The sequence below is a fragment of the Gigantopelta aegis genome, chromosome 15, assembly GCF_016097555.1.
Source record: "Gigantopelta aegis isolate Gae_Host chromosome 15, Gae_host_genome, whole genome shotgun sequence".
NCBI lineage: Eukaryota > Metazoa > Mollusca > Gastropoda > Neomphalida > Peltospiridae > Gigantopelta > Gigantopelta aegis.
In genome coordinates, this window is record NC_054713.1 from 12,343,293 (window position 1) to 12,355,580 (window position 12,288).

The 12,288-nt window shown below is 38.0% G+C and overlaps 1 protein-coding gene across 1 annotated transcript in view; it reads left to right on the plus strand.

Annotated features, from left to right (window-relative positions):
* LOC121390363 overlaps positions 1-12,288 on the plus strand; it is a 310,647-nt gene that overhangs the window by 246,894 nt on the left and 51,465 nt on the right. The window contains exons 101-108 of the mRNA XM_041522159.1: positions 1,467-1,642; positions 3,366-3,525; positions 3,700-3,876; positions 5,029-5,271; positions 5,745-5,904; positions 7,360-7,595; positions 8,844-8,974; positions 11,149-11,302. Of these exons, the coding sequence (XP_041378093.1) occupies positions 1,467-1,642; positions 3,366-3,525; positions 3,700-3,876; positions 5,029-5,271; positions 5,745-5,904; positions 7,360-7,595; positions 8,844-8,974; positions 11,149-11,302 (1,437 nt within the window). The remainder of the gene's footprint in view (positions 1-1,466; positions 1,643-3,365; positions 3,526-3,699; positions 3,877-5,028; positions 5,272-5,744; positions 5,905-7,359; positions 7,596-8,843; positions 8,975-11,148; positions 11,303-12,288) is intronic.

Here is a 12,288-nt window from a genome sequence, read left to right on the forward strand (position 1 = left end):
ATTTCTCATTCAGGTTTATCCAGGTAAAGTGTCCATCCTCAATGTTATTTTTTCTCTCATAATTAGTCCACTACTAGGGACGGGACATAGTCCAGCGCCCGTTCGATGTGTGGTCGGTCTGTGATCAATCTCTGTCAGTGGGCCCATTGGGCTATTTCTCGTTCAGGTTTATCCAGGTAAAGTGTCCATCCTCAATGTTATCTTTTCTCTCATAATAATTAGTCCACTACTAGGGACGGGACATAGTCCAGCGCCCGTTCGATGTGTGGTCGGTCTGTGATCAATCTCTGTCAGTGGGCCCATTGGGCTATTTCTCGTTCAGGTTTATCCAGGTAAAGTATCCATCCTCAATGTTATCTTTTCTCTCATAATAATTAGTCCACTACTAGTGACGGGACATAGTCCAGCGCCCATTCGATGCATGGTCGGTCTGTGATCAATCCCTGTTGGTGGGCCCATTGGGCTATTTCTCGTTCAGGTTTATCCAGGTAAAGTGTCCATCCTCAATGTTATCTTTTCTCTCATAATAATTAGTCCACTACTAGTGACGGGACATAGTCCAGCGCCCATTCGATGCATGGTCGGTCTGTGATCAATCCCTGTTGGTGGGCCCATGGGGCTATTTCTCGTTCAGGTTTATCCAGGTAAAGTGTCCATCCTCAATGTTATCTTTTCTCTCATAATTAGTCCACTACTAGTGACGGGACATAGTCCAGCGCGCCTATTCGATGCGTGGTTGGTCTGGGATCGATCCCTGTCGGTGGGCCCATGGGGCTATTTCTCGTTCAGGTTTACCCAGGTAAAGTGTCCATCCTCAACATAATCTTTTCTCTCATAATAATTAGTCCTCTACCAGTCCAACCAGAGGGGACTATAGGTTTCATCTCCTGTCTGGTGTATAGCTGGGGGCGGGATGGAGCCCAGTGGTAAAACGCTCGCTTGATGCACTGTCGGTCTAGAATCGGTCCCCGTTGTTGGGCCCATTGGGCTATTTCTCATTCCAGCCAGTGCACCATGACTGGTGTATATCAAAGGCCGTGGTATGTGCTATCCTGTCTGTGGGATGGTGCATATAAAAGATCCCTTGCTGCTAATCGAAAAGATTAGCCCATGAAGTGGCGACAGTGGGATTCTCTCTCAATACTTCTATAGTCTTTAACTATATGTCCGACGCCATATAACTTGAAATAAAATGTGTTGAGTGCGTCGTTAAATAAAACCTTTCCTTCCTTTCTCCAGGTAAAGTGTCCATCCTCAATGTTATCTTTTCTCTCATAATAATTAGTCCTCTACCAGTCCAACCAGAAGGGACTATAGTTTTCATCTCCTGTCTGAAATGAGCTGAAATTTGTGTATAGCTTTATTATGTAGTGACAGATCAAGTTTGACTCTCATGGTAATTTACCATCTTGTGACAGGGTAAAAGCTGTAAGACTTGATAATACATAGCTGGATTTTTGTTACAGTTGCACTGAATGAATGGATAAGAATTGATGATGTATCGAGTACAAGTCTGACAACACCTACACTAAGTCTGAAACCAGGAGCTCTGTACACAGTCCGTGTTGCAGCCATCAACAAGGCTGGCTCTATGGGGATCTACATCACAAACGGCGTTGTGGTTGATGACACACCACCAGATGTATGTAGCCTTCTTAACCTTTAGACTACTGGATTAATTTTTTGACAAAAACCATGTTGAGTGGGTACAAGTTTATAATTTTTACTCACATGCATTCCCTTGAATGTTGTATAAATACATAAAATAAAGTTCATATTTGAATCGGTAAGTATTATTTTTGTGCGTTTTTCTAATTTTTCTAATATATTATTAATGTTGATTAAAATTAGGCAAAAAATTGAAAAAGTCATGTTTGCTTATGGGCATTTGTGTCCACTTGTCCAGTATTTATGTCTATTATTCCCAATAATAGTGGTTTTCTGAATTAAAATAAAACTACGACGATTCATATCCCAATATTTGATGATTTTCATTGTTGGTAAAACGATCAAATTTATTATCAAATTTGCTGTTACAATCAGCTATCGATCCCTGAAAATGACTGCAACATGTCACCATTGTTGTCAAGCGAAAATACTTGCCGAAAACCAAGATATTTTCCATTAAAAAACGGAAACCTAAAGCATCATAGTGTCAGTAGGTGTTTCCTGTTTTGTATTTCCGGTGAGTGTCGTGTGAAAAACGGCGGGAAATATGAATTGGGGAATGCACTGTATACAGTGTACAGTATGTCAACTGGTGTCATGTTGGGCGAGATATCTCGCCTGCAGTAGTCAGAAGGTTAATGCTGGACTTAAGGTGTACAAGACACGGGAGTTAGGGTGACCTGAGAGTCAAGACAAGTTTGGTCAGCCAGTAGTATAAAATAACCACTTTCAGTAATTTTTAATATGCAGTGAAACATGTCTAAACCAGAACATGGACAAATCAAACTCCTGTTAAAACCTGCCAAGTTTCATAATCCAATAGTCCTAAAATGCAACCCGTCTAAATTAGATAAATATTAGGTTCCTGGCACTGTATATATATATTTTTTATCATCCATTAAAGGCTTTTATAGGAGATATATCGCTGACACTATAATTTGCGATATTCTCCTAGGACATGTCGCTACTTTTTACTAAGTCACTGTGTATCTTTCAGCGCTAAACCTATCATTAGTGATGTCACACCACTGTTCTGCTAGTTAACAAGTCTACTGCTGTCAAATATTGTGACATTCAAGCCACAATACTGACATTGTTTACACAATTGTCTCAAATGAAAAGAATGATAATGGATGATAAAAAGAATACCCTCCTCGTGTCTTGTGATATCATAATTTATCAGCATAAATTATCTCGTGATAATAAATTATGATATCGCAAGATATTCGGGGAGTATCCTCTATATATTGATTTGTATATATGAAGAATAAATGAATGAATGAATGAATATTTAACAACACTCCAGCATGAAAAATTCATCGGCTATTGGGTGTCAAACTATGGTAAATGCAAAAAAAATGTATGATCAACATCAATATAAAACTTCAACAGTTAAATTAAAACACAGTGTAAAGAACTATGTAAAAATACAAATATCACAGTTAGATAAAATTAAAATTTAGAATAAAAATCAGTTTCACGTAAAAATTGTAATACAAATTCTGGATGGAATATATATGAAGAGTTCATTTCCAAAACACAACACATGACAATTTCCAGATTTTGCAGTTAACACCAATCTCGGTACCAAACCACCAATATTAATATTTCTGTCTTTTTTTTTGTAACCCACTTTTCTCTCTACTTAATATGGTACTCTCAGAATAATTGTTAAAAAGCTGTATTTTCTATTCTAGCTGCGCTGGGTTCACGTGGGGATATTTGAAGGCGATGAGGAAGAGGTTGTCGATGGTAAAGTCATACAGCAGGATCCCAATGGAATCAAGGCTACCTGGTTTGCCACGGATGCACAGAGTGGAGTGACATCTTACAAGATCGCAGTCGGAAACACACCAGGTTCGTAATTCTTTATAAGCACAGGACCAGATCTCTTGTATGGTTGCATTTGCCTGATACGTGGTTGGTCTGGGATCAATTCCCATCGGTGGGACCTGACCTGACCTGGGGTTGTTGTTTTTTTACAACTGATACCAATATACTCAGTCTTATGTGTTTTGGGTTTTTTTACAGGTAGCAACAATGTTTTGGACTGGAAAGATGTACTCAAGAGAGACCAATACATAGATGGACTCAGTCTCATTAACAATCAGATTTACTATGTGATGGTTAAAGCTATCAATGGAGCAGACATGGAGAGTCCTCAGATGGTATCCAAGCCTCTCTTGAAGGTCGAAGAGGACAGAGCAGGTATTTATTTCAGTAACCATGTCGGTGGGCCCATTGGGATATTTCTCATTCCAGCCAGTGCACCACAACTGGTATATCAAAGACTGTGGTATGTGCAATCCTTTCTGTGGGATTATGCATATAAAAGACTAAGACTAAATGTCAGAATTTTCCAAATGTTTGGCTTCCAATAGCCAATGATTAATAAATCAATGTGCTCCAGTGGTGTCGTTAAACAAAACGAACTTTAACTTTTTATTTCAATAAATTTTAATCATATCTTAAACATTATTGAGGACTAGGAGGTATTATGTTAGAATCTAAACCACACCCATTATGAAATAGATGATCCACATTCAATTTCATCAGTGTCAGAATAACCCCCCAAAAAGTTCCAGAATTGATGCCACGATGCAGGTTTTTTCTACTTTTGTTTTTTAAAGCATGGATTGCACAGAAAAGGTGGGTGTATTTGATGTTGAAATAGGGGCATATTTAAATTGAAATCAGAATGCACTTTTGTTGTTGATGGTCCTTGTGGTACAGAAAATGCTATTGACTTTACTGCTGTTTGTTTCTGTCTCCTCAATCAGGTGTTGTTGTCAATGGTTTCGATGGTACATAACGTGTTGTCTTGACTGTTTGTTTTTGTTTGCTGATTCAGATGTTACTTAAAGTGTTGTCTTTGCTGTTGTTTGTTTCTGTCTCCTGATTCAGGTGTTATTATGGATGGTTCTGATGGTACATAAAGCATTCACTTTACTGTAGTTTGTCTGATTCAGGTGTTATTATTGGTGGTCCTGATGGTACATGAAGCATTCACTTTACTGTAGTTTGTCTGATTCAGGTGTTATTATTGGTGGTCCTGATGGTACATAAAGCATTCACTTTACTGTAGTTTGTCTGATTCAGGTGTTATTATTGGTGGTCCTGATGGTACATAAAGACTTTACTGTAGTTTGTCTGATTCAGGTGTTATTATTGGTGGTCCTGATGGTACATGAAGCATTCACTTTACTGTAGTTTGTCTGATTCAGGTGTTATTATTGGTGGTCCTGATGGTACATAAAGCATTCACTTTACTGTAGTTTGTCTGATTCAGGTGTTATTATTGGTGGTCCTGGTGGTACATAAAGTGTTGTCTTTACTGTTTGTTTTTGTCACCTCAATCAGGTCTTGTTATCGATGGTCCCGAGGGTACAGAACGTGCTAATGACTTTACTGTTGGCGTGGACATCGACTACCAGAAAGACTTCAGCACTGTCACAGTTCAGTTTGAGGGATTCACGAGTCATGAGCACGGCATCAGATACTTTGACTGGGCCGTTGGAACAACAGTCGGTGGTGAAGAAGTTCAACCGTTTATGGTGGCCGGGCTGGTGCATGAAGAAAGTCAAAGCAATGTTCCCGGAAATGGTAATTAACGAACAGTAATTAATATATACAACTGTTTATGGTGGCTGGACTGGTGCATGAAGAAAGTCAAAGCAATGTTCCTGGAAATGGTAAAATAGTTCAACATTTGTAATGTGTTTGTTCTAATCTTTAATGATATAAATTAAAAATGAACAGTAATTAATATATGCAAATGTTTATGGTGGCTGGACTGGTGCATGAAGAAAGTCAAAGCAATGTTCCTGGAAATGGTAAAATAGTTCAACATTTGTAATGTGTTCAGACCTTGAGGATTATAAAATAAAAAAGAAAGGTAATTAATATAATACAACCATTCACGGTGGCCTGACAGGTGCATGAAAAATATCAAAGCAATGTCCCTGTAAAAAAATTGTTTAAAAATTGTTTAACATTATAAAACAAAAACAAAATAAAAACTGTATGTATTGAATTGATGATGTGTTTTAGATATAGATTTTTGTGTTTGTACCTAGGTATTGCTACATCTGGGTCAGGACAAGCTGTGTTGCCATTAGAAGAGGGGACAAAATATTACACTACAGTTCGTGGAATCACCAACTCGGGGAAAATCCTACATTCGAAATCTGATGGTTTTACTGTAGACACTACTCCACCAAAGATTAAAATAGAAAGGTTAGTTATCAAACCATTGATATAATTAAAATAAAAAGTTTTTTTTTATCAAACTATTGATGTAATTAAAAGAGAAATGTTTTATCAAAGCATTGATGTAATTAAAATAGAAAGGTTAGTTGTCAAACCATTGATATAATTAAAATAGAAAGGTTAGTTATCAAACCATTGATATAATTAAAATAAAAGGTTTTTTTTATCAAACCACTGATATAATTGAAATAAAAAGGTTTTTTTTATCAAACCATTGATATAATTAAAATAAAAAGGTTTTTTTATCAAAGCATTGATGTAATTAAAAGAGAAATGTTTTATCAAAGCATTGATGTAATTAAAATAGAAGCATCAGTTTTATCAAATGATTGATGTAATTAACATAAAAACGTTATTTGATATTTTTGTAATTAAAAAACCTAAAAACATTGTTAGTTTTATCATTGAATGTAATTGAAATAGAAATTAGGTCAGATGGATCAAATTATTGATTTGATCAAACCATTGATGGCACCATAATACTTATGTTTTGTGTTTGTTTTTCAATGGGGCAAAATAATACTTATATTTTGTGTTTGTTTTTCAATGGGGCAAAATAATACTTATGTTTTGTGCTTGTATTTTAATGGGGCAAAATAATACTTATGTTTTGTGCTTGTTTTTCAATGGGGCAACATAATACTTATGTTTTGTGTTTGTTTTTCAATGGGGCTGGGACCTAGCTTAGTTGATAGAGTGCTAGCCTGATATGTATATGCTTGCAGTAGGGGATCAAATCGCCTCAGTGGAACCATTCTCTGTTTGGTTTTTTCACCCCATCCCAACCAGTGCACTATGACTGCTATATTAAAGGCTGTGGCATGTGCTGTCCTGTTTGTGGGAAACTACATATAAAAGATCATTGCTGCTAATAGAAAAATGTCTAGACTCAAATATTTAATGACCAGGGAACATTTTGTTTTCAAAATATTGATTAGCACTATTTCTAGTCAACTCATGATTAATTAGCAATTACTTTTTAATATTTTAAAATTATGTAGCGATATCTGAAACTTCCTAAGGGAAAGAAAGAAAGAAAGAAATGTTTATTTAACGACGCACTCAACACATTTTATTTACAGTTATTTGGCGTAAGGCATATGGTTAAGGACCACACAGATACTGAGAGAGGAAACCCGCTGTCGCCACTTCATGGGTTACTCTTTTCAATTAGCAGCAAGGGATCTTTTATATGCACCTATCTCACAGACAGGATAGTACATACCACTGCCTTTGTTACATCAGTTGTGGAGCACGGGCTGGAACGATAAATAGCCCAATGGGTCCACCGACGGGGATCGATCCTAGACTGACCGCACATCAAGTGAATGCTTTACCACTAGGCTACGTCCGGCCCCCCTTCCTTAGGGAATTGTGACACAATACTGAACTAAATATTCCCTGATAAACTTTTTTTTTCAGTGTGGCAGCCCAGGGCAAGAAGACACTTGTTCCAGGAGACAGTACAATTTTCCAAGTTGAGGATCAGTCCATCAATGCACAGTGGATGGCCTCAGACGAACAGAGCCCCGTCGTTTACATGAGTTACGCATTTGGAACATACCCGTATGGGACAAACTCACTACAACTGGAAAGCATAGGCTTCCGTAACGGTGAACAGGCTTCTTTGTCCAGTGACTTCAAACCACTCACTCAAGGTTAGCATAATATTTTCACCTTTCTGAAACACCTTCTTACTTTTTTCATTCTCTTGATAACTACACCTTGAGGCCAGCTGTGACTATAAATGACACTGTCCTCTGTATATCACTTTTAGTACCATACAGCTTCTTCTTGAGTGTTGTTGTAGTTGTCCAGGTAGTGTCCCTCAGCTGCTGTAGATATTCTAGAAGCCCTGAGTCTTAGATGACATGTTTGGTCGTCTGTTCTACTTCTCCACAGGAGCACATGGAAGAGGGTAGGGAAACCCCTGACAACATCTCTGGTATGACACTGATTCACAAGTGTATGCCATCACAGCTGTGATATCAAAGGTTGTGGTATGTGCTACCGGCCTCGGTGGCGTCGTGGCAGGCCATCGGTCTACAGGCTGGTAGGTACTGGGTTCGGATCCCAGTCAAGGCATGGGATTTTTAATCCAGATACCGACTCCAAACCCTGAGTGAGTGCTCCATAAGGCTCAATGGGTAGGTGTAAACCACTTGCACCGACCAGTGATCCATAACTGGTTCAACAAAGGCCATGGTTTGTGCTATCCTGCCTGTGGGAAGCGCAAATAAAAGATCCCTTGCTGCTAATCGGAAGAGTAGCCCATGTAGTGGCGTCAGCGGGTTTCCTCTTAGAATCTGTGTGGTCCTTAACCATATGTCTGACGCAATATAACGGTAAATAAAATGTGTTGAGTGCGTCGTTAAATAAAACATTTATTTCTTTCTTTCTTTCTTTGGTATGTGCTATCCTATCCGCCCATCATGCTATCACAGCTGTACATACTTTAATGAGCTCTGTCTGGAGCTGGTTTTCATTTAGTAAACTAGTTGGAGTGGCAGTCCTCTTTGTGGTGGTGACTGCAGGATGTGCGGTCGGTTTGGGATCGATCCCCGTCGGTGGGCCCATTGCGCTGTTTCTCGTTCTAGCCAGTGCACCATGACTGGTATATCAAAGGTTGTGGTATATGCTGTCCTGTCCGTCAGTCATGCATTATTATAATACTATCGATGTCCAGTAAATGCAAACCACTGACTCTAGTTTAGCATTATTTTAGCTATATAGTGGTTTTCATGGTGACACTTTAAACACTGTTTTAATTTAACTTTTGTATTTTACATTCTTGTTTTTTTACATTTACTTCATTTTCTCATTTCCCATAGTTGACACCCAATAGCTGGGGTGTCATTAAATATTCATTCATTCTTTCAAGTTGCTTCGTCTTGGGTATTTTCCAGGCAAGCCGAATATCCTGACAGTTGTCGCAGAGAATGAAGTAGGACTGGTTTCCAGGAAGTTTTTCCCTACTGTGGTGATTGACAACACTCCCCCCAAAGTGGGAGTTCTTTCCTGTAAAAAATTCATTCAGGTACAGTAGAAAAAATAATGAATTATGAGTGTCTGTTGAAAGAAGGCATATTTAAATACCAGAGAAGAATTGTTTCTAGGAAACCAGTCTTGGTGGGTTTCAAATGAGTCTTAATGAGTTTCAAACAAATCTTGGCGGGTTTCAAATTAACTTTGGTGAGTTGCAAACCTTGGTGAGTTTCAAACTAGCCTTGATGAGTTCAAATGAGCCTTGGTGAGTTCAAATGAGCCTTGGTGAGTTGCAAATGAGCCTTGGTGAGTTGCAATGAGCCTTGGTGAGTTGCAAATGAGCCTTGGTGAGTTCAAATGAGCCTTGGTGAGTTGCAAATGAGCCTTGGTGAGTTCAGTTGAGCCTTGGTGAGTTTCAAATGAGCCTTGGTGAGTTCAGATGAGCCTTTGTGAGTTTCAAATGAGCCTTTGTGAGTTTCAAACAAGCCTTGGTGAGTTCAAATGAGCCTTGGTGAGTTCAGATGATCTTTGGTGAGTTCAAATGAGCCTTGGTGAGTTCAAATGAGCCTTTGTTACTTGCAAATGAGCCTTTGTTACTTGCAAATGAGCCTTGGTGAGTTCAAATGAGCCTTTGTTACTTGCAATTGAGCCTTTGTTACTTGCAAATGAGCCTTTGTTACTTGCAAATGAGCCTTGGTGAGTTGCAACTGAGCCTTGGTGAGTTGCTACTGAGCCTTGGTAAGTTCAAATCGGCCTTGGTGAGTTCAAATCAACCTTGGTGAGTTCAAATGAGCCTTGGTGAGTTCAAATGAGCCTTGGTGGATTTAGAGACAGAACGAATATATATCAAGGTTTGAGATTTTCCTGTTTCGAACAGGTTATAGCTGGCATTGGTATTTATTGACATTTTTACCATGGCATTTGTTAAATGAAAAATAACATGTGTTAGGTATATCAGAATGTGTATCAGGCTTATGCTTATCAAAGTCTCCAACTTATGTAGCATATCATCTTCTTTTTTTTCTTTAATTGCTTTATGTGACTTACATTAACATGGTATCTCACCTACTAGTATTTGCAAAGGTACGTTGATGTGAGGTCAGGCCAAATGGATTTGTTTTAGGGAGTGAGGGTGAAAATACAACCAGATAAGATGTCAGGTTATATATTTTTAAAAAGGGAGGCACACAGTTTTCCTTATATATTAAAAATTAAACTAAAAGAAAATATTGCTTTCAAATGATGCGCAGTCGGTTTGGGATAGATCCCCGTTGGTGGACCCATTGGGCTATTTCTTGCTCCAGCCAGTGCACCACAGCCATGGTATGTGCTATCCTGTCTATGGGATGGTACATATAAAACATCCCTTGCTGCTAATCGAAAGGAGTAGCCCATGAAGTGGCAACAGCAGGTTTCCTCCCTTAATCTCTGTGTGGTCCTTAACTATATGTCCGACACCAAATAATCGTAAATAAAATGTGTTGAGTGCGTTGTTAAATAAAACATTTCCTTCCTTAATTTGAAAACTAAAACAACGATTCATATTTGTGTAATTTACTAATATTTCTTAGGCCCAATGCTACATACAGGTATCTACAGCTATTTTCAAATTATTCATAATAAACTATGTTTCAGACAGGACAAAATGGAGACCCTTATATAATATTAAATTGCCCATAAATACATGTATTTTTCACACACCCATTGGTGAGAACACTATGCATTATTTTGTGTTACACATGGTTAACACATTCAAGACCTACAACTGGCTGCTCCTAGGTGATGACCAGGTTACCAATGCAATACATCCAATGAAAAACTACACGATGGAAATCGATTAGACTGTGACGTATAGTTAACTTGACATTCATGTGTCTGTGACGCGTAAGTCAGCTACAAGTGCAATGGTTGTAAATAACTTTTAGTCGAAAAAGATGTTAAAACTTGCTTAAAACCTGGTTTTGGAGGATATGTAAGAAACAATAATACATTCGTGTCCATCACATACCATTTATCTCATAACTCTTTGTTTAAAAATTGTTTAAAAATGTATCAAACTCGCTTTCGCTCATTAGATACCTTTTAAAACAACTCATTGTGAGATATATGGTATCTAACGGCCACTCGTATATTATTCTCTATTTCTCTGATGTTCATGTTTTTAATTTGTAGATCATCTTAACTGTGTTAGTCTTAATTTAAGACTGAATCTGTTTCTTTTTTCAGCCACACTCTCCTATTGTATGCACGTGGGACGGATTCTTTGAGGCAGAAAGTCAGATAAAAGAAATTCAGTTTCAGATTGGATCTCAGGAAGGGATGGACGATGTTCTGGCTCCTGTATCACTGCCAGGACATACCACCATGTATCAGGCAAAAGGTTAATATCAATCATCACAATGTACAGTGAAACCCAGTCTAATTGTAATCTGACTTCCCACTTCTGTACTAGGACATGACTCCATGTATTGTACAAAAGGTTAATATCAATCATCACAATGTACAGTGAAACCCAGTCTAATTGTAATCTGATTTCCTACTTCTGTATCAGAACATACTGTATATTGCCATGTATTAGCCGACTTTTGAAGTGTAGAAATATTTTCCAAAACAAGAGTTGGCTTATACATGGAGGCAACAAATTGATTCATAAAATTCCGATCGAAAAAAATATAATGAAAAAGAAAAGCATAAGTCTATTTGTTGACAGTATTATTGAAATCAGTACAATGTACAACTGGACATGAGGCCGATGATTTTGTACTTGATATTTAGTGTCAAACTAAGAGGTTGGTTTATACAAGGAGTCTGCTAATACACGGCAATATACGGTATGTCTCCAAAAGGTTAATATTATCACAATGTACAGTCATACCAGTCTAATTTTAATCTGACTTCCCACTTCTGTACCAGGACATGACTCCATGTATTGTACACAAGGTTAATATCATCACAATGTACAGTCATACCCAGTCTAATTTTAATCTGACTTCCCACTTCTGTACCAGGACATGACTCCATGTATCGTACAAAAGGTTGATATCAATCATCATAATGTAGTCATACCCAGTCTAATTGTATTCCGATTTTCCACTTCTGTACTAGGACATGACTCGAGAAAGGAAAATGTTTTATTTAATGACGCACTCAACATATTTTTAGTCTTATTCAACTTACTGTGCTAGCACAACAAATATGCTATTCAACCTGAATCGATCCCTGTCGGTGGCCCCATTGGGCTATTTTTTGTTCCAGCTAGTGCACCACGACATATATAAAAGGCTGTGGGATGGTGTATATAATAGATCCCTTGCTGCTAATTGAAAAGAGTAGCCCATGAAGTAGCGACAGCAGGTTTCCTCTCTC